The sequence below is a fragment of the Thunnus maccoyii genome, chromosome 19, assembly GCF_910596095.1.
Source record: "Thunnus maccoyii chromosome 19, fThuMac1.1, whole genome shotgun sequence".
In the NCBI taxonomy this organism is placed as follows: Eukaryota; Metazoa; Chordata; class Actinopteri; order Scombriformes; family Scombridae; genus Thunnus; species Thunnus maccoyii.
This window is the reverse complement of record NC_056551.1, coordinates 20,954,063-20,975,320: the sequence shown is the minus strand read 5'-3', so window position 1 is coordinate 20,975,320 and position 21,258 is coordinate 20,954,063. Positions and strand designations below refer to the sequence as shown.

Here is a 21,258-nt window from a genome sequence, read left to right as displayed (position 1 = left end):
GCTGGCTAAAGTTGAGTTTGGAGGGCTGCAGAAAGATGTTGAAGATCCACAGAGTGATGAATTCACCAGATTATTGACAGCAATTCTAATTTTTTTTTTCATGTAAAACAATCATTTCACTAAACGTTGGATGCTAGATAATTTTATTATTTTCATGATAAATAAAAAAGCGTGTTGTCAAACAAAAATAACATTGTCCGTGCACTGTTTAGTGTATTTTCACTGTCATGTATTGTATGTAATTTATGTGTATAACCATATTTACAGTGTCAACATGGAAGCACACATATGCATACAAATGACACCGTTAGGAGTCAATTTCTAACACTGCAGACAAGTGTTAAGAAAAGCTAACACTTATTGTCAAGGAGCATTAAATTCCCTTTACATAGAGTGACTCCATTAAAGTTTTAAAATACCAACACCTCAAAAGAGTTATATTAACACTCCCTGGTGGGAGACACTTTTCAACTTAACACTACTGTTAATTTGTGCCAGAAGGCTGAATGGTTCTCCCAATGACAAGCAAATTGATGTTGGTGTGTAAAAGTTTCCCTTGAGCAATGAATTTGTGAACATAGTAAATCATTAAGGCCCAAACTTAAAATATCCAGAATTATCCTTTAATATCTATGTTTTACCTTCCATAATCCACACATAAACCAAAAGACTTTCACCTGTATTTTACCTGTATGTGTGTAACAATGTTTTGACCAAAACATCATACAGTATAAACAGAGTTGTTATACATAAATGGAATACGGTTTTGTCAAGGTAGAGAGGACTTTCATAAAGGTGTGTGATGCTGGAAGATTTTTGTGACGACGTAGCGGTTGTGCAGCGCTCATTAGTTTGTCAGATAACGTGTTCCCTGCGGGGATATGGCAGCCGCCTCCTGCATTGCTAAGTGAAGCGCTGACAGCTGTGACATCAAATCACTGTTTGAAAGCGTAACTCATCGCTACGACATTGTGTCATCATAAAAAGGAGGCCATACCTGCTACTCTCAGTGCAACATGCTTCACATCATGACAGCCAGCTGCACCATTCTGCAGTATGAAAGGGGTAGGTGGCAGGTGGAGGCTAAAGGATTCATGGCATTGAGAAAGGTATGAAGCGCAGGGAATTGGAGTAGAGAATGTGGGAGGGCAGAGTGGAGCTTGAAGCGGTACATGAAGCTGGGGAATGGAAAGGAAAACAAAGGGCATGAAATAACACAGGCACAAAGGGGAGGACAAAAACAGAAGGGGTTAAAGCAGAGAAAACAGATGGATGAGAAGAAATCTGTGTGAAGTTTTAACAGACTGACAATAACCTCTTTTAAAACAAACTGCATTTGAAATTAATATTCTGTCCATATTCGCTTTCAGTTGCAAAAAGACCGATCACTGGCTTAGGCAGGGATTCAACAGGAACTGGCTGTGCTCTGGTCAGATCACCAAACCAGCCAGATGGCTGCAAAAACATTATGTTTCCTCAAAAGATAGGTTCACAGTTTTTTGAGTCTGTCTTAAAATAACAGCAGGTGCTCATATGAACATTGAAAGAGGTTTTACTCTCTGCAATCAAAGTTTATCTAAAGCTAATATAAAGCTTATGTCATTTATATTAGTCACATCAAGTGGTTATCTTCCAAAGTTACAGTCTCTTTAGTTAAAAATTCCCTCTTTGTGTTTCCTCTGTGTTCCCCATTTGAGCTTTGGTGAAACCATAGTAACAAAAAAGGGAATTTTGCACTATAAAGATAGATATTGAGATATTGAATTGATCTGACTAATTTGGACTACTGAAGCTTAATATAAGCTTCAGATAAACTTGTAAATACATTTTTGCACAGAAGGAGGATTTTGTCCCCCATTACTTATATTGAAAATGCATTATAAAGGAATCTCTTTAGGACCAGTATAAACAGGAGGAATGATACAGCAAGAAAAACCTGTTTCAATGTGCATGTGGGCACCTGAATATTGTTTTAAGACAGACTTGAAAAAATTGTGAACTTAAAATACCCTTAACAGTGGTGTAGCAGTGTTGTGACTGTAAAGTTAGTTGATGCTGTGATGTTTACCTTCTCTCAAACCTTCTGTGTGAGTCAAACTATGTGTTTGCGAGATGTTCGTGTATGTGCATTTATGTGCTACAGCTTGTATTTGACATACAGCTATAAAAGAGAACCAGTCTGAATGAAGTCAGCAGAGTGATTTTGACAAGCTGAGTGTGTGGTCTATCTTCTTTCCTGCGTCACAGGAAAGTGTGCAGCTGACTTGTCTGAATAGTTACAAAACAGTTGGGGGTCTCAGGCAATAGTATACTCTTGGGTGCTTTGCAGACATTCCTCTTAGTTTCAGAAGACCCCATGCTGAGCTCATTCAGTCAACTCAAATACTGGCCACAATTTTAAAGTCAAGGATACGAGTCCTTCTATTGACTGAATTTTTTTTTGACAGACTTTGATCCTGCAGCTTGCTGGACATGTCACAGACAAAGTCCAAAACATTTTTCTCCGCAGATTAATTTGCAGCATCATTCGGATTCATCTGCTGCCCTCAAGAAAAATGGCACAGCAGGGTTTTGCTATATATTATATATATAATTATTTTCCACACATCTCCCTTTGTTAGAAATGTGTCTTTGGTTGGTGCATACAAGGCTCTATTTGTAAATTGCTGAACAAAATGTGTTGTTGATCCATATAACAGTTGTATTCTCACATACTGCGCATGGTATATAGGTGGTGTGATAATGCGCCTGCTTGATGAATAAAAGTCTGTTTGCAGAGGTATTACATTCTCTCATCATAATGGCTGATCCACATACATCCAAACAGAACTGAAGCCAGGCACGCTCTTATCCAAAGCCAGCAAAGGATTTCACTACAAATTGATGTGGTCCCTTTTACAATGTCCCTGCGTGAGTACTGATAGAGCCTCAATAAATCATGGCAATCACAAGGAGATATGGGAAAGACTTTGCAGTAAATCCCACTGGGATCATAAATCTAAATACGTCTGTCCATACTACCTGTTTCTCTTTGTTTCACGCTATCTGTCTTATGATAGTTCTCTTTTGCTGTTTTTCCTTTTCTCCGACTCCGTCTTGATTTCAAACACTTCAATTGATCCTAACCTTATTTTAATTGTACCAGGGCTGATTTGCACTGTCACTTTCAATGTTCCCTTTTTTTTATGGATGACTGTGCCAAAATTCAAATGGAAATCAGCAACAGTAAAATCATTCATAGAAAGAGGATTAGAGTGAACAGCATTACACATCACTGGTTGTGGCTCTCCACAACCACTTGTTGGACTTGTCACTCCAATTCCACAATCCCATATTGCTGGGTGGACTTCCAAATTGTCACAAACTGACGATTTGTCTGTGTGACCAACAACTGATAAGAGCGTTTGGTTAGACAAACTAGCAACCAGTCTTAAATGAGGAGACGTGTAGAGTTGGTGTGATTGTGGGCAGTTCACATACAAGCCACATTAAGGTAACTTTGGAGGGTTGTACTGCAAGACTGCATCAGCTGGCATCAAAAACACAAGTGACTTTCAGGCTCAGCTTCTTGGACTCCAGTGTCAAACTGTCAGACTCAGCTTTCGTCAGTCTAAACTGTTGTTTAGCATGTCTTGAAAGTAAGCATGTCCACTGATACAGGAAGGTACAAGAATGGAAATATGTGTCTTCTAAGTAGAGAATATTCCTGGCATTATATCAATCCTAAAATCCTAAAAACCTCCATATTTATCTTATACTGGCTCTTTATGCAGCCCCTCAGTTCAGGCTGTCTGAAACAGACCATTTCACCTCCTGTAGTCAGTTTCACATCTTTTTTTCATTCTTTAACCAAAATATAAACCTCCCAAATACATCTGTACATGTTCAAGCCTGAATCCAATCCGAAATAGACATCACCAACAGCCTGTGGAACAACCTTAGCAACAAGGCTACGGAACAGCTGTTTGTGAGCATTTGTGAATGATCTGACATCAGTTTGATGGGTAAGCAGAGCTAACTGCGACGAAACGAAGCGTTGAGAGCAGGCTGAAGCCTTGGCTTTAGTCTTAAAGGCAGATTCTTTACATACGTTCACCTCAGGTTTTGGAACTTTGACCATGTTTAACATAGACATCTGACTTATTAACAGAATATAAATGTCAGAAAATCACAAAAAACATGACATGTCCCCTTGAATACAATAATCAAGAATGTAGTGGAGGGTATCCAAAGTCACCCACATCTTTATTAACTGAATAGAGAATGCACACCCCTTTTCACCTAATATGAGCTATCAATTCATTACTTAATAACTGCTAACAATCTAACAGAAGGGGCCATTTTTTTCTGAAAGACGTAAGAATATGTGAGGTTATTGTTTATTCTGTGATGACCTACAATTATTGTCATAGTTCCCCCACCTTTTAATTCATTGCTAAATGTGCACACACTGATGGATGGATTACATAATGACCCAGAGCTGTCAGTAACCATAAATTACTGCAATATGCAAACCAGTTCTTACTTATCATGATGGCTGGGCCTTGAGCGCATCTTGTTGCAAAAGCAGTGCAGCGCTTTCACTCCTCTATTTTTATAAATAAATTGTCCCTTTAGGTCACAGAACTCCCCTGAGTGACATGTCTGTCTCTTTATGGAGATGACCCATGCCTGCTGAAATATTCCAGACAGTTTTAGCGCCTCTAGTCTTCCATTACAAATCACTACAGTCAGCATTTACCAGAACGTCCTGCTGTGGGGCCAACTGCCAAGTACATTTTTCACCATATCGATGATATTGTGTGTTCCCATAAGTGGTGAATGCAGGTGTTTTGGTTCTCACAGCCTCAGTGCCTGGGGGTGTAACAACCTCACTGCTGCATCATCTAAAGATGTTACAGAATGTGTTTTTCCTGTCAAATGAGATTGTTTTACTATGCTCTACTTTACATCTGAAGCTAATAATGATGCGCTACTTGTGCTGACCAGCAGGTGGAGAAGTTTTCATGGACTCTTCCACCCTTCAGCCCCCGTCCCTGTCCCTCCTCTGTCTGTCTCAAGCTACCCCTGATGAGAGGAGTTCCTGCACAAACTTCATTCCTCTCCACAGAGGGAGAAGACATGTTGGAGACTTAACAGAGGCAGGACAGAGAGAGAGAGAGAGAGTAGAGAAACAAAATTCTCAGACTGGACTTTTTTCTGTTGTTGGATTATTTCTCTTCAGGGTCTTCATGTATTTTCATCTTTGCATCAAAATATATGGGTGTGAAAGTTTATATGTAAAGTGTAAATGTGATTGCAGTTGCTTGTAGAAATGGATACATCTTTTGCAGTGAGCTCTCATCTCCTGGCCCTTCTACTCTCTCTTCATCTACACTTCCACCTTCTTGTTTGGGCCGCAATGGATTCCTGCTATGACGAAGAGGGCACCATAAGCCGTTGCATGCCCAAGTTTGAGAATATTGCCTTCAATCGAACTGTGGAAGTATCAAATGTGTGTGGTTCCCCACCTGAGGACTACTGCATGCAGACGGGCTCGACACGCTCATGCCACTACTGTGACGCATCAAACCCAGAACTGAGCCACAATGCCAGCCTCCTGACAGACTTCAACAGGAATGAAGAGCCCACGTGGTGGCAGAGCCAGTCCATGTACTATGGTATCCAGCACCCCAATTCTGTCAACCTCACCCTTCACCTGGGTAAGAGCACAGCAGCACAACTTTAGTTCAGTCTGACCTCCAGAAGCCTTGAGTCTGACTTTCTGCAACTTGCAATGTTGTTTGTGGCTGAATGAGCTAGGTCAAGTATGTTCTCAGGGTTCACCTGTGGTTTCTGCTCCTACTATGTTCTATGTTGTCTTTATTGTGTATTTTCATTTTCAAGTGCTTGTAAGCTTTTCAAGTGCACACTGTGTCCAGGAACAGAAAAGATTCTGAAGACTTTAATACAAAACAGCTGTGTGTAACAACACACGATTTGTATTATGCAGTTGCGGCTCTGAGCTGTCTTCATAAAAAAGACTTTGACCCAGACATAGCTTAGACTTAGAGTATTTGTGAGCGCATAGCCGCAAGGGCATGTCTAAGAATTTTGGGGGATTTAAAGTGGATGAGGAGGACACACAGTTGCATCTGACATGCCTAGATAGCAAGTGAGTGATGGCCCAGTGTTGGCTCATGTTTACTTTGATTCAGCCCACATACCGCCACAGAATATTGGTGATGAACCCTTTCGAATCTGGCCGCCAGCATACAGTCACAACTCCTGCTGGTGAGACGATATTTCAGCTAAGATATGGGCCAGAACAAGACTAGAACACTGCCACAACACATTGTACATAAAACTATGTTTCAAGCATGATTCGGTCCAGATCATGGCTACAGCTCAACCTTTATGTTACCCTTTTTACCGTGAAAGCCCTGCTCAAACAATTCAACATTAATCTTCTGTGTTCTCATTTCAGCAACCGTCACAATACACTCCAATAGGTACTACTACAATAAATATACAATTGACTTTTAATGAAACAGAAGCTGTTTCATATTTTAGAAGAATTCCAGGTAATAAGCAGTTGATAACCTGCAGAAAAGTTTGGCAGAGACAGGCCTATGATAAGGAAACAAGGACCAATTGAACCAATTAACCAGACCAAATATATAAAATGTATTTGGAATTCAAAAGATACACTTACTTTTCAGGGAGGTAAATTTCATTAACCCCTCACCCCCAGCCAGAGTCAATTTTTGGATAGCCAGGGACTTGGTCAGCAGGTCTACTGTCACTTGAAATTATGCTAATTGTCCCTTTACTTTGGTTAAAGTTTTCATAGAACTTGGGAGAGAAGTTCCTCATAAATGCACTCTACTGAACTACTGAATGCCTAAAGAACAAAAGAACTCCAAAGAACTCTAGAACTCTTTGGTTGGATCAGTTCCACCCAGGAACACCCAGTATAGTTCAAATTGGACACCATTTCTTTAGGTCAATCATATTAGGGTAGAGGTTAAGGAAAGACTCGAGCTGTTAAAAGACCAGGCAAGGTGAGAGACCTGGCTTTAGGCATTTTGTCAAAGATGAATGAGAAAAGCATCAGCTAAGAGAATCAGACTTCACTTGATATGTGTTGAGAATTCGACAGGTCGTAACGGTTCAAAGCAATGCACCACCCTTATACACTGCGCTGCGTCTGTGTCAAGTTTTTAGGAGTGCCTCCATCATGCGCTCTTTTCCTTTGAAAAATTGCATTGCTCTCACTTTTTTGTGCACTGGGGGTACATATTTACATGTGAAGACATTTCTCATTTCACAAAATTTTATGAGGCCAGCTTGAGCCATTAGCATCATTATCCCATTACCATGCTGCAGAAAACTGCAGAAATAAGTAACAGACCACATTTGTCACCTAAACTGAATTAAACGGTGGCGATTAATGTTACAAAGCATTAATACAAATCTTTCTATGAAATTACCTTTCCCTCCTCCATTTATTTTCTGAACTGTGTGTGTGTGTTTGTAACAACATATACAGGAATTTGGAGGCCACTGAAAGAATGTTGCTGTGGGTCTCCCATTATTATTGAACAAAATGTTATTATTTTATACATATATAGTTAAGTACATTACATATAATAAAGTCAATTTATTCTCACTTTGAATACAGATATTGAAAACAGCATTTCACATAGTACACTTTGCAAATAACAAACAGCATAATGTCCAAATACCAAATATAGTATCAAATCAAGAGAAATCAGCAGTAACATTTCTGTTTTGTGCCATAGGCATGTTGTAAACAAGCCAGCAAACCCACAACAAATGCACATACTGTACACAACCAAGCCCTACACCTTTATTTAATCTTTTAAAAAAGCTTTCTTGTGTCAGAGTTATATGAAAAGATCATCAGCACTCTCATGTCTGTCTGCCAGAAGATGGATACCTTAGCTTAGAAGAAAGATGTTGGGTTATGTACGGGATTATTTCTTGGCCTGGTGCACTTACTTCCTAGAGTCTTGGCATCGCTGTGAGGGTGCCAGGCAACTAGCAGAGACTGAAGGAAGTCACTGCACCCAGCCAAGAAATAGTCTGGCACATGAAACCAGGTCGGTTTTCCAGTCTTGTTCTCTTCCAGTGGCTCCAGCTTAGTATTTAACAGACAGATAGGGGAGTGGTCTAAATCTTCTCATCTAATTCTCAATGACAAAGCAAATAAGAGGATTTCCCCAAATGTCAAACTATTTCCTGAAGTCTTGAATAATAAATTGAACCATCAAAATTCTGGGTGGAAATGTTAGATTTGAAAGGTTGATTTGTGACATCAATACAATTCAATACAAGCTAAAATGGTTTTAATCTTTGTGTGGTTATGATGATATTAGAGACAGGGTTATAGTTAAGGAGAACCTTTGGCCTGCACTACTAGCTAGCAAATAGTTGCCTATTTACACATCCAGCAGGTACGGAGCAACATTAGTTGCTTACCCTTGTTTTTTAGGGCTTTTTTGTTGAAAACAGCAGCTGCGGTCATAAACAATGCTATGATAGCTGTGAGTGAACCAAATAGTGCACTTGCAGGCCAGAGAACAAAAAACAATGAGCTCACCTTAAATATATCCTCTGTGTATATGTGTGTATAGGTGTGTGTGTGTGTGTGTGTGTGTGTGTGTGTGTGTGTGTGTGTGTGTGTGTGTGTTGACTTCCAGCAATCTATCAGGGAAGGCAGCTCCTGTTCAAAACTAGACATTTTCTTGACAGGTCAGGTCTCTTCACCCTTCCTCTGTAGGTGGAGAGTGGGCACTCCCTGTCAAAACGCTCTGCTTCAAAGGAACAAGAGAGAAGGACAAAATGATGACAGAAGTTGAAAATGTCAGAGCTTTGACCATAGAGGAACTGTTATATCACGTTCTCAGAAAGCAAGAAGTGCCTCTGTCAAACAGAGAATATTGATTTCCAATGGCAAATAGATGTTTGGCTATGTTTTGAGGATTTGTTGTCTATAATCTTGGGCTAGTTCTTTTCCTGGAGAAAGGTGCCAGTGTGGCTGCTGCTGCTGCTGCTGCAGAGGTATGTTCGGTGCTGTCTGGAGAGTTTGTTATTCTTCAAACATTCCCAACACCCACAAGTCTGTCTCCCTTAGACTAAATTGACCTTTGCTCCCTCTGTACTACCTCCCAAACACGTGTTTTTCTATGCCTTTGGATCCACCTTGGCTCAGCATTCTTGAAAGTGGGATGATTATATTTTCATAACACAGAATTTTATGTAACTGAATATCCTTACATTTTGTGTGTGTGGCATCACTTTGGTACAAATGAAAGCTCTGTGATCCATCTGGGGTGCTGGTGGGGGGTGCCTTCGACGTTACTATTTGCCTCTCCAAACAAAACAAGCTCTCTCTGAAGGGAATACAGGGAAATGCTGGGATGATAAACACAGCAGCAGGATGGAGGGACACATATTGCAGCCAGGTCAGAGTGGGTCTGTGGAAGAGTAGAAAGAAAGGGGGGAGTCGGGCTGCTTCAAGGGGAGTAAACAAAACATAATGAGGAAGAAGGGAGGGGGAAAGAAAATGCCGGGTGGTTTGCTGGTAAGGAATTGGGGTCAGGTTTTTCCCACAAAGACTTGGTGAGAAGCACACACATTCGAACAGCACACATTGATGTCTGCAGCTGGTTCTCGTTCAGCGCTGTCAAAGAAAACCAACATCCTGTCTCAGATGTAAAACAATGATAAAAGTCTGCCACAGTTAGCATGACACTCTCACAGCTAGATAATAGGCTTGCATATGAAACACAATTCTCCGTAAGAGACTAATCTATTCTATTTCATTCCCAAACTTCGAGACACAGCACGACAACAAGATAAATCCACTCATCCGTGTATTTGCTGATCACAAAAATCTGAGTTCGGAGTAAACAGATTGTAAATATTGAGTCTACAGTACATCTGGTGAGTTTAGTCTCAGCCTGTCTCAGTCTGGGCAGATGAGAGCAGCTGTGTTAAGTTGACATGGATGACTCTGAACAGGTCAGACAGCACGCAGCTCCCAGCCCAAGTAGTCTGTGTCCAAACAGTCTTTTTATGACTACACAACATAAGCTTTGGTTTGATTTGTGATGGCACAAGATGCTGGATCAGAAAAAAACGCCTACAACCCTGTAAAGACGTACTTGTCTTAATTTTCAGTGTTCAAAGACCTGCCACTTGGTGAACAAAGAGAAATTTTAGCTTCAAACGGAGCTGTCCAAACTGTGAAAATAAACGTATGAATTCTATCTGCGGGCATATTTTCTCTATAGGTATTTTTTGTTATGTCATGTTAAATCATCTCTGTTGTGCCTATATAAATGCTAATGAATACATTAAGTATGCACTCCTGAAAGAGGATGAATCACGAATCATTAAACATTATGCATAAAAACATACAAATATCCTTTGTAATTAGTCTGCATTTCATCGAGGGGGGGGATATCCAACAAATGTTTCATCCTCTGCCACTTTTATGTTTTTTGCCTCTGTCCCAGCAGGGCTGAGCTCACCTCATGGAGGGAGTAAATGAAAGCTAAATGATCTTAGGGTTCCTGAAGGAAAGATACCATTAGAGATTGCTGCAGAGACAAGAGACAGTAATGCCTAGCTCTGACTTGGCAGAGAAAAGCAACAGATGTCATTATGGCCGTACCAGTGGATGGCATCCCTCTATGAATGTGCAGAGCGGCTGAGACTTGGTATCTAATGATGTAGAAAAAAAAATCCCCATGAGAGCAATGAAGAAGCCTGTTAAGAAAGCTTATACATGTTACTTATATGGTCTCAATATGACTTCCATTTGTATCTGTGCAGTTAATCCCCCCTTCAAGTTGCACAATATTTGGCAGATTCTAAATGTGTATGAATACTTAGGAAGTATGGCTCTACAAGTGTCCTTCATATGGCTTCAAGATCATTGTTTGAAGTGTCCACAGTGAGTAAACAATGGAAGGAAATGGCACCACTCAGTCAAAAAGAAGCATGGATACTTTGTTTGCATTGAGATCAGGGTAGAAGATGTCAACTCTCCTACAAAACCAAATAAGGACAACAGCTATGTCACTAATCAATGTACATTGAGAACCATCTGAAAAAGCTTAATAATTTTGCAGGCATAAATATTCAAAAAAAAGAGTATGCAACATGCCAAAATGCATTCTTTCCTAAGCCTCCTTCTCATTTAATTAAACATGTACCTACGAGACTCTTCCCTACTTATTATGCGCCTTCAAAAATTACTTTACAGACATTTCTTCAGTAGCAGCAAGCAACACCAATTACAACTTAGTCAGATCTGCTAAATCCCCCCAACACCAACTCAAATGAAAATCTGGGTGCATCTTCTCATTTGCTGCAGGTCTCCGAGTTGTAGAGACTGTGCTCTGAAACCCATTTTCCTTTTTCACAGATTGAAGTTGAATAGCTGTTTTTGGGGGAATACAAATCTATGAAAAATCCTCTCTCTCTCTGTTTCACTCCTATTTCCCCCCAAATGGCCGATGTACCACTGAAAACTCACCTCTGATGTGCTGCTCAATCAATGACATGTTTAATTCTATGCCATACTCAGCTCCTTGTGACACTCATTAGTGTTTTGCTTGTTGGATCAATCACTTTTCTATTGATCAGATTGGGTGTTTACACTACAAGTGTTGCATCAGACTGTATTCTAATCAGCAATACAGGCCCTTTTCCCCTCTGAGTTTGCACTCATTGCCCTATTCTATCCTACAGTTAATGTAAGAAATAAGACTTTTTTTTTTTGGTCTTTTTCCCTTTGACCTATGTTTCACTTCTGGGGCCCATTATGATCCGGATAATGAGAAAATAATCCTGGGTATTCTTCTACACTACTCCTGCAGGGATGACATTCATTTACCCTGCACAGAGGCACGGGAAATTAAGCCTATCCCCCATTGTTTTCCTTCTTTCTATAATGCAATTATGCTAGTTTTTTTTCTTTGCTCCTGGGCCCTTAACTATCACCCCACAGTATTTGTCTCTTATAACCAGCCCTGATCTAACTGTTGTAACGACAATGGATCTAGTTCTAACAGTAATTCTTTCAGTGATTCTATTCAAAGCTAATCATATCTGTTTTCCACAGGGAAGGCCTTTGAGATAACCTACATACGATTGAAATTCTACACCAGTCGGCCGGAGAGCTTCGCCGTCTACAAACGTACAGAGGAGGATGGGCCCTGGTTGCCGTACCAGTATTACAGCGCCTCTTGTGGGAAGACCTATGGGAAGGATGCAAAGGGTTACCTTCGCCCAGGAGATGATGAGAGAACTGCTTTATGTACAGATGAGTTCAGTGATATCTCCCCCCTCAGTGGGGGAAACGTGGCTTTTTCCACCCTGGAGGGACGTCCCAGTGCATACAACTTTGACCAAAGCCTGGTGTTGCAGGTGAGGCCTCATTTTTTTTATGTATTGAGGGTATGAGGGAGGACCGAAAAAAAAATTCCCAGCACTTCCCCCATTCCTTAACACATTTCCTGCAGTCATCTTTTGTCACTGTGTCCAGAGCCTCCTGTGATTCCTCCTGGATTTCTTCCATGGTGGCAAAACTTCTCCCTTTGAGTCCAAATGATAGTTTTGAGCTGTAGGCATACGCTACCTAGCGGCAAATCCGAAAACCACACCATAATCCCATGCTATTGATGGTTTCTGGGCCCCCCCTCACATTTCATGGTTGACATATTGGCTCTACTTTCATCTGTTACCACTCACTTTACAGAAAAATATAACTTACTGGAAAGCTTTAACACTTAATTCTAATCATACAGATTTTAGCTGTGGCAAAGTAAATATTAATTTTAAAAAACAAATAAATACAAAAATAAATAGAAGAGACTAATGTTTTATGTAGATCAAACATGAAAAACAACTGATTACTTAATTAAATTTCAAAACCTTGATGACAATCCATTATGGATGTTCAGATCCTGCTGGTGTTGACCTTTCCAAGATTTTCTTCTAGGAAATTAATGTCTTAATTTGAGAATGGGAACAGATTTCTTCAAGAAATGCTTTATTACAGCCCTCCAGACACAAGGGCTCAAATACATAGATAGCAAATTGTAACAGAGCTGTATAACTTGAGATTATTACTGCATGTGATGCTCCCGGCCTCCAAGCGGGGAGCATCCCTCCAGCATAGACTGGATCATCAAAATCTCTCCACTCTCCAACACTTTTACACTAACAAACATACCTTAGTTGCACACATATACATGCATGCCTTCAAGCTTTTGCAAAGCAGCTGAAGGGAATCTAATGTTATGTTTAGCTCTGATTAACATTGATGAAGCCTTGAGAGGGCTGTGCTGAATTAATGGCAGCCTCTTGAGAGAGAGTCTGGGAGGGGTGGGCACAGTAAAGTGTGGCTAAAATGAGTAAATAAAGCACTTAATGCTGCCACTCCTTTTCCTTTGACATGAGTATGTATGCGTGCATCTGTCTATGCGTGTGCTCTGCATTGCTACTTAAGTGAAAAAGTTTCTCGGGTTATTAATTACTTAGGATCTTAACTGTCATGTTTGTGTATATCAGAGGCTAAATCTGCCTTGAGGTGAAAGTCAGTACTGTATGCAACAGTATTCCCAGGTCTCAGCATTGCTTAACGTCTAATGGACCAAAATATAGAGGTAAACTTGCCACAGCAAATTAAGTAAACTAGCTAATTAGAGCAGAGATCAGGAGAATATATCATGATGCTCCATACAGTATAACACACATGTACATATGTCTGGTTAGAAATAGTAGTATATCAGTATATTTTCTATTTTCAATGCAAACTGGTATTGGGAGAAACATTTGGTAAATGAAAATTGGTAAATATAACCAGCTATCAACTTCTCAGTCACATCCAGAAATCTGCACAGAAATTTCAGTGATTCTGAAAATCCAAGGGCTCATCAGTCACCCGTCTCCTAGAAATTATGTTTATATACTAATTTATTTTGCCAAATATATTTTGAAGAAAGCATGATTGCTACCTGGATTACTTTCAGTTTTTTCAAGTGAAGGAAGTTTTACCTTCTTTTGTGCCACAACAAAAGCACTTTGGTTAAAGCTGCATTAAATCATTTTCTTGGCCACTTGGCGGCAGCGGAAACAAGTTGTGGACACAACACTGACATATCAAGTCGCTAACTGTGTCTGTTTGCTGTTTGGTGCTGAGCAGGTAGTGTAAAGTGGATTTTTGGAGCTTTTTTCTCTAAAAACAGCTGCCTGCTGCAGCTGAAAACAACAGAGAGCGCTGAGAGTGAACCAAAACAGTAAAGTTGCAGCTGGACAGCTTAACATTGAGCTGAAACTCCCCATAAAGCTTCATAAAAGCCGAGGGGGGCTGTAGAGTTTGTTGATAATACTCTGTAGATTCATCACTACAAGCAATGCCTCTGACAGAACACATTGTAAACCATACTCTTTCCTTAACTTTAATCAAGCACTTTGATTAGCTAAACATTATCATAAACCATAAATCATGCTTTAGTAGCTATGAGCAAATATTATAATATAAGAACAGATATTTGTAGGAAAAAATAATGAATAACGTTGTCAGTAACATTTCTCTCAGAGAGTATTTGCTGTATTTGTATTTGTAATTTGTCCTTCAGAAGGGAACATGCTGTTGCCATGTTGCTGTCATTCAAAGCTGAGAAATCAGCAATAATACAGTGAAGCTCACTGACTGAAGAAGATGGTGGCAGAAGTGGCATGATGAATAAACCTCATTCAAAATCTAATTAATTGTTTCTTATAAAAGCCCCACAGCTACTTCTATAATGTGACTGACAGGATGTGCTTCTTTCTGCTGTCCCTTACACTTTCTGCATGTTGCTATTTTTATTCCCTGTCTCTACAACAACCAAAATAACAACAACAACAACAACAAATTCCTGATATATAGTGATATGCAGTGGAAACATTTTCAATAATAACCCTCAATTAAGTCCACAGTCACGGCTCCCCACCTGCTATGTGCAAAATGCTCCTCAGGACAATGATAATGATAATGTGTTCTTCTGTCTGACCTTTCTCCTAAAATGTAGTGTGGAAATAAGTCTGGCAATGCAACACTACCACATCTGTAAAGGAAGCTGTCCTCCTCCACATCATTAAATAAGAAATATCTTTTGGAATATATGTGGAAGATATGCAGTGTAACCCTGCATAACCATAACCCACACCCACATCTATGAAGAAAGCTATCTTCCAAAACCTAATAAAGTAAGAATGAGGGAGTTTTTGGAGAATATGTGTTGTTCACAGTTGACTGTATGTGACTGTTATAAATGGATTTAAAGATGGTTTAGCTATAACCAAATCCCAATATCTCTCCCCAGCTCTCTTTGTGTTTTGAAACTCAACTGTGCACTATGTTGTGTTTCAAATCTCTGAATGCAACATTCAATGGAAAACTGAGGCATACTGGAGTATATTCACTTTGTGAATAAAGCTGTTTTGTAGAGGTTATATATAAAATAAAATTGCAGCATGATGAATAAAAGTTACTTTAAACTTCAAATAATGACATTTGTAATTTGAGGAGAATTCATGGTGACAGCAGCATTGTTTTATTTGCACTTCTAAACATCCCTAAGATGAATGATTTTAGAAAGAAAACGTGTGGTGCGGCTGAGAGGCCCTTAGGGCTACATATGGTATCTCTGCCTGCACACATACCCTAACCCCACCCACCCCCCCCTCACCCTAACACACACATGCTTTCTGCGCCGGATGCTGTCTCCTCGTAAAACCTCCTCTCTCATCAACTACAGCACTTTGAATGGGTGACATCTTTGCAACCTCCTGCAGAGTAGAAAGAGGCAGCCTTCCTCAAGAGTGATCCCATTTTAAAAGGGGAGAAGATGGAGGACAGACAGCAGTGGTGAAGCCACATCGGCTCTCTAGCATTTGCTAAGCTGCACTGAGCAGCAGGATAAAGACATTTTCTCCTCATCTCTGCTATTTGAGGTCCCCATGCGTCTACAGCAAGTGAAAATAGAAATGAAATGCACTATTGGATTATCTTTAGCGTTGCTATGGGCTGGGCACATTGTGTGGCAGGCTACTGTCAGAAAGACGACACACAGCCGCATGAAAGAGGAATTTGCATGCAGGACTGGATTTGGCTCCTGAGATTCTACTCCATCCGTCTTGCTAGGACAACAAAGAAAGGAGAGTGAATGAAAAAAAACATATTTCTGTGGCTTAGCAATAGCCACTTAACCTACTCTAAAGTCAAAAAGACCAGAAGTTTCCAAGTGATCTTCTCTCTCCACCCCATTATTCCCTGTTCCATCCTTATTCTTCCTGTTCAGTATGCATTACTTTGCTTAACCTCCTGTGCTGTTAGCTCTACATTTTTTGCATGAGAGCAGTTATGAAGTGCTTACAAGAAAAGGTAGCTGCAGCCTAGTTTCCAAGTTCAGAGATTATTAAACTGTCCTTTTCTGATTAATCCCTTCACAGTAGCCTTCTACCACTGTGCTATTTCGGCCTCTCTTTCTATCTGTTATATAATTCTGGACTCTGGCAAGCTGGGACAATAACAAGCTGGAGTCTAGGTTTGTAGGACATAGAGGATCTCCTAAAATTTTGAGAAGTGAGCATTAGGTGTTCAGTTGAAAATACATGTTCCATGCATGAACAGAGAGAGAAATACTTTTTCTCACCATGAAAGGATTATGTGGGATTAAGGAATTAAGAGACTAAGGATTATGTGAAGAGGACATGGCTGGAAACAGGTAGTCTGAGAGCGAAGTAGCAAGGAAGGACATTGTGGTCAGGCATTTATTCTTGCCTCTCGGGTTCAGTTACAAGTCTTTGAAGAAAAAGAAAAGAAAGTTTCTGTTGTCCATAACAGAAAACTTGCCCAAACCATAACCAAACAGTTGCCTAACCTTAAACTTAAAAGCTGTTTCCCTGGCGTACACTCAGATGTTTTCACCATATCACAAATTGGACAAAAAAAGAATTTGTGCTACTCTCACATAATTCAGAGGAAGCGGAAGGTAATTCTCTTGTGTCCAAAACACACTGAATTCATCCCATTATATTCTGTAAACTGGAAGGTGTAAAGCAAATTCAATCTGAGCATGAGGATGTATCACTTTTTGAGGAGTGATGTTCATTAAGAGTTATCACACCTGTGATAACAAGTGTAACATGAAGTAATGTGGAAAAAAAGCAGCTTGTTGTGTGAATGTGCTTTTAATATTTTACACGTGAGAGACCTTGTAGACCTGCTCTTTGGAAATCTATATTTACATATATTTTGATAACAAGAGTTTAGCAGGTATAATATCACCATATTAATTTAGCATGTATGCATGCTAACATTTGCTAATTAGCACTAATCACAAAAGTAGCGCTGAGGCTGAAAAGAATGTCATTATTTTTTGTATGTATGTCATATGCTGTAAATTGAAATTTGGATCAATCAGATCACCAAAGTTATTACAATTCATTCCCAGTGGGATATAAATGTTTGTACTAAATTTCATGCCAATCCATCCACAAAAGTCAACCTCATGCTGGTGCAAGAGAAAAAGTCAGGGGATCACCATAGTCATTAGGATTCATTGTCTGGTGTCCTATTCTATCCAGTAGATGTGGAGATATTTATCTGGATAAATGAAAACTTTTACACTGATGGACACTGAAAGTTAGTGGAATCCATCCGGTAGGTATTGTGAATGTCTGTATAATATTTCATGGCAATCCGTTCAATAGTTGTTGAGATCAAAATCACAAAAGTCAACCTCATGCTGGTGCTAAAGGAGAGATATTTTTCTGAATAAGTGAAAACATTGACCTGCTGGTGGTGGGAGATGAAAAGTCAGCTGAATTCATCCTCTGGGGACATGAACATTTCATGGCAATCCATCCAATAGTTGTTGCAATATTTCAGTCTGGACCAAAGTATTGGAATTACCCACAGACGACAAGAGACACAAATAAAAACATTTCAAGTATTTTTGTGTTCCAATTTTAATCACACAAAAAAGTGTTTCCCTTGTAGGCACATTTCATGACAACTGAATGATTTCCATAATATTTCAACAGAAATAAAAAGCACTTGATAGACTTCAATGACTATAGATTAGTTCTTAGTGGATCTAAAAGTACTTCCCTAATAGAAACACACCACAGCTCCTCTTCCTGTTCTGGCTTCTGGAGGGCAATACTGATCCAATAAAACCCTTATGATTCAGTCTATTGAACTGGTTTTTGTTCTTTTACACTTCAGAGGACTCATCCAAAAAGTCTTTAGACTGTTTGTTTATCTGGGAGAGTTTGATTCCCAGGTGCGCCCATAGCTCCAGCATGTCCCTGTCTCTCCTGGTCCAGGTCAGCAGCATTACACAGCTTTCACACTCTAAACGAGGAACATCAACAGCCGCTTTTGATTTCGGATTCTGTCCCTCAGTCAACATCTCTGTGATCGTTCCTGCTGCTCCATGTATGTGGAACCACTGTGACCAGCTGGATGGAAAAATCAATCAATTAATGCATTAGTCAGTGTGTGGGAACAGCTCAACAGTATTCAGTCTGTGAATAAATGACAAGGTTTGCATGCATATGTCTGTCAGTGCAAGCTAATTCTGTTCCATGTATTAATTTTTAGAGAGACTATTCTCACTAACCAGTCATTGAAATATGATGTTTGTATTGTATATATTAAGTATTGAATACTTTATTTTCAGTGTAATTATAATCACTATCAAAACTATCAGATTCCATATATTCACATGATACTGCACAAAAAGGCCATAAAATAATAATTATTATGAACATCAGGATAATGATATTACTGGTAAATGACATGCACTGATTTAAAAAAAACCTGGGTCCCCTTCATACGTCAACTGAATTAGATTTAATCATTATTTAACTAATGATAAATGTTGATATTAGTGTTAATTATTATTGACTTAATGACTGATGTTATGAGAATTTAGGTTAGCAATGCAAAAGTACATTTCTCTCAATACATCATTTATTCACTAAGCAGTTTGTTACATAATGTAACGCTTCAGTGAAAAAAAATAATCACGTCTTTATTTGTACTGTTTAATGAGTCTCTGTCTCTGCAGGTGTGCAGCTTTCATTTCAACAACTTAAGCCTTTGATTGCTCTTGTTGATTGTAATTACTATACGAAAATACACAAGCCAAGTCTTTCTCTCTTTACTGGTTAGTCCATACATGGAAACTCTATTTTCTTACTCGTCAAAGGTTGGAAAACAACTTAAATACCATTTCATAACAACAGCGAATATTGTAATTTCTCATTAACCTATTGAACCTTCAGATGTTTTTATTTTCATGGGGAGGCCATGCAGTGACATAAGCCCTTTAGGGTGAGTGGACGATCATTGCGGAGGCCCTTAGTTACATTAAAATGTGAATACTAATGGTGTTGCTGGCTGTATTTCAGTATGCTTTGGATGCCATCGACCTGCTGATTATAAAGCTGTGGGGGATCAATAAGAGGCAAGAATACATAGATTGGGTGGCAAATCTCTCAACAACCCTGCCAAGCACTCTCTCTCCTCCAGTCCACCTCTCCCTCTCTGCCTTCCTCTTAAACAACAAGATGAGACGACCCATAATTGACTGTGATCTGTCCTCCCATTAGAAGAAAAGGGGGGGATTTCTTTCATTAAATTTCTCATTCCCCCTCTATTTTAAGGGTGATGGGACAGATGGATGTAGTGAGAAAAGAAAAGAAAAACACATCAGCCACCCTCTTTGGTGTAAAAACAAAGCCGACAAAATGCGACAGAGTATTCTTTTCCGCACTGTGAATCATCACAATAAAGATGGTGGAACATGCTCTTCTTTAATGGTGACATACTGTTTCCCGCTTGAGCTACAAATACTAGAAAAACAAGAGGAAAATAGGCAACTCAATACAAAGGGGTGGGGTTGAGAGCAGCACTCAAAAATATCATTCCCACAACAGCACTATTTATTGAGTATAAGATGAAGGGCATTAAAGGAGGGAGGAGAGGGGAGTACATGCAGGGATATAAAAGGTATTTGTTTTAAACAATAAATACAACCCTTTACACAAATCCAAAACACTTATTTTCTTCTGTAGTGCAAATAGATGAGTTTACTGTGTTTCACCTGGATATTCCACTCAGTATTTATACTGCTTTTGAAGGATATCTCAGTACAAACAAACAATAAGACAATTAAAACATATCCAACAGTTGTTAGAGTTTGTTGGTTAGGTTAACTGGTGTTCAGATTTTAGTTTATATTTAAAAGCTTGTACTTTGTTCCCAAATAATTCTGCAGGCTGCTCTGGAAAGCAGCAATTCTGCAGGGCTTTTCTGGAGATGTGGGTCCCACCTCTCTTATTGCACCCAAACCTGATTGATGACCTTGGTCTTTGTGCAGCTTCCACTGTACGCAAGGATCCAATGTCACACTTAAGTATGTGAAAGAGAGGACTGCTCCCAGATATAAACTCCATCACTAATTGTCAAGGAGTTTCTGGTTCTTGTATTTTTTTGAGAAAAGCCCAAAGAGTATGAATTTTGAAACAGTTAAACTTTAAACCACAAGGCTGCTCTTTCCACATCCTCTGTGGTGGATCTCTGTATTTTCGCTGAGTAGTAAAGAGCTGTATCATCTGCATATACATGATTCTGCACTTTGGAAGGTCATCTATATTTATGCAAAACAGTAAAAGTCCAAGTACACTTCCCTGTGGCATGCCGTAACTCCATGAGACTGGACAGGACAACTTACTGACGCCTTCCTTGTAGAAAGGATTCAAACCATTTCATTGAGTAGAAGTCAAGCAAGATTTTGTGATAAACAGTATCAAAAGTCAAGGAATAAGCATCAACCACTTTAGCATCAAATGTCTTTATGTGAAATGTAGTTTTTAAATACCAGATGAGTCTAGCAACCTTGCTAAATAGCACATCGGCAGCGATCACGCTCCCCTAAGAAGTCTTTCATCTTTCTATGCCTCCTCATTAAATCAAACCTTGTCTGTGTGAATATGATTATGTTGCCATATGGGATATTAGCTGACTGGGAGGTTTTTGAATAGCTAATATGGGATGAGGGTAATAACTTGCGGGTAAGTGTCACATTTTTAGCACCTTTTATGAGTCGTTTCCTCTTTCAGTGAGACACATGTGAAGACCTCACATTGTCACTGTTATGAGTCGACCTTTTCTCGTGT

The 21,258-nt window shown here is 39.5% G+C and overlaps 1 protein-coding gene and 1 long non-coding RNA gene across 3 annotated transcripts in view; one reads left to right on the top strand and one right to left on the bottom strand.

The window, feature by feature from the left end:
• The first annotated feature begins 4,195 nt into the window (after positions 1 to 4,195).
• Positions 4,196 to 21,258, top strand: part of lamc3 (laminin, gamma 3) — a 108,070-nt gene continuing 91,007 nt past the window's right edge. The window contains exons 1-2 of the mRNA XM_042395502.1: positions 4,196 to 5,702; positions 12,140 to 12,444. Of these exons, the coding sequence (XP_042251436.1) occupies positions 5,315 to 5,702; positions 12,140 to 12,444 (693 nt within the window). The 5' untranslated portion in view covers positions 4,196 to 5,314. The remainder of the gene's footprint in view (positions 5,703 to 12,139; positions 12,445 to 21,258) is intronic.
• Positions 5,612 to 6,845, bottom strand: LOC121885766. Of its 2 annotated transcripts, none has more exons than XR_006092611.1 (3): positions 6,695 to 6,845; positions 6,207 to 6,270; positions 5,612 to 5,698 (listed from the first exon to the last, which is right to left on the bottom strand). It is a non-coding gene; the product is annotated as an uncharacterized LOC121885766 (long non-coding RNA). The 2 variants fall into 2 exon arrangements; XR_006092610.1 differs by having other exon boundaries at positions 6,207 to 6,267.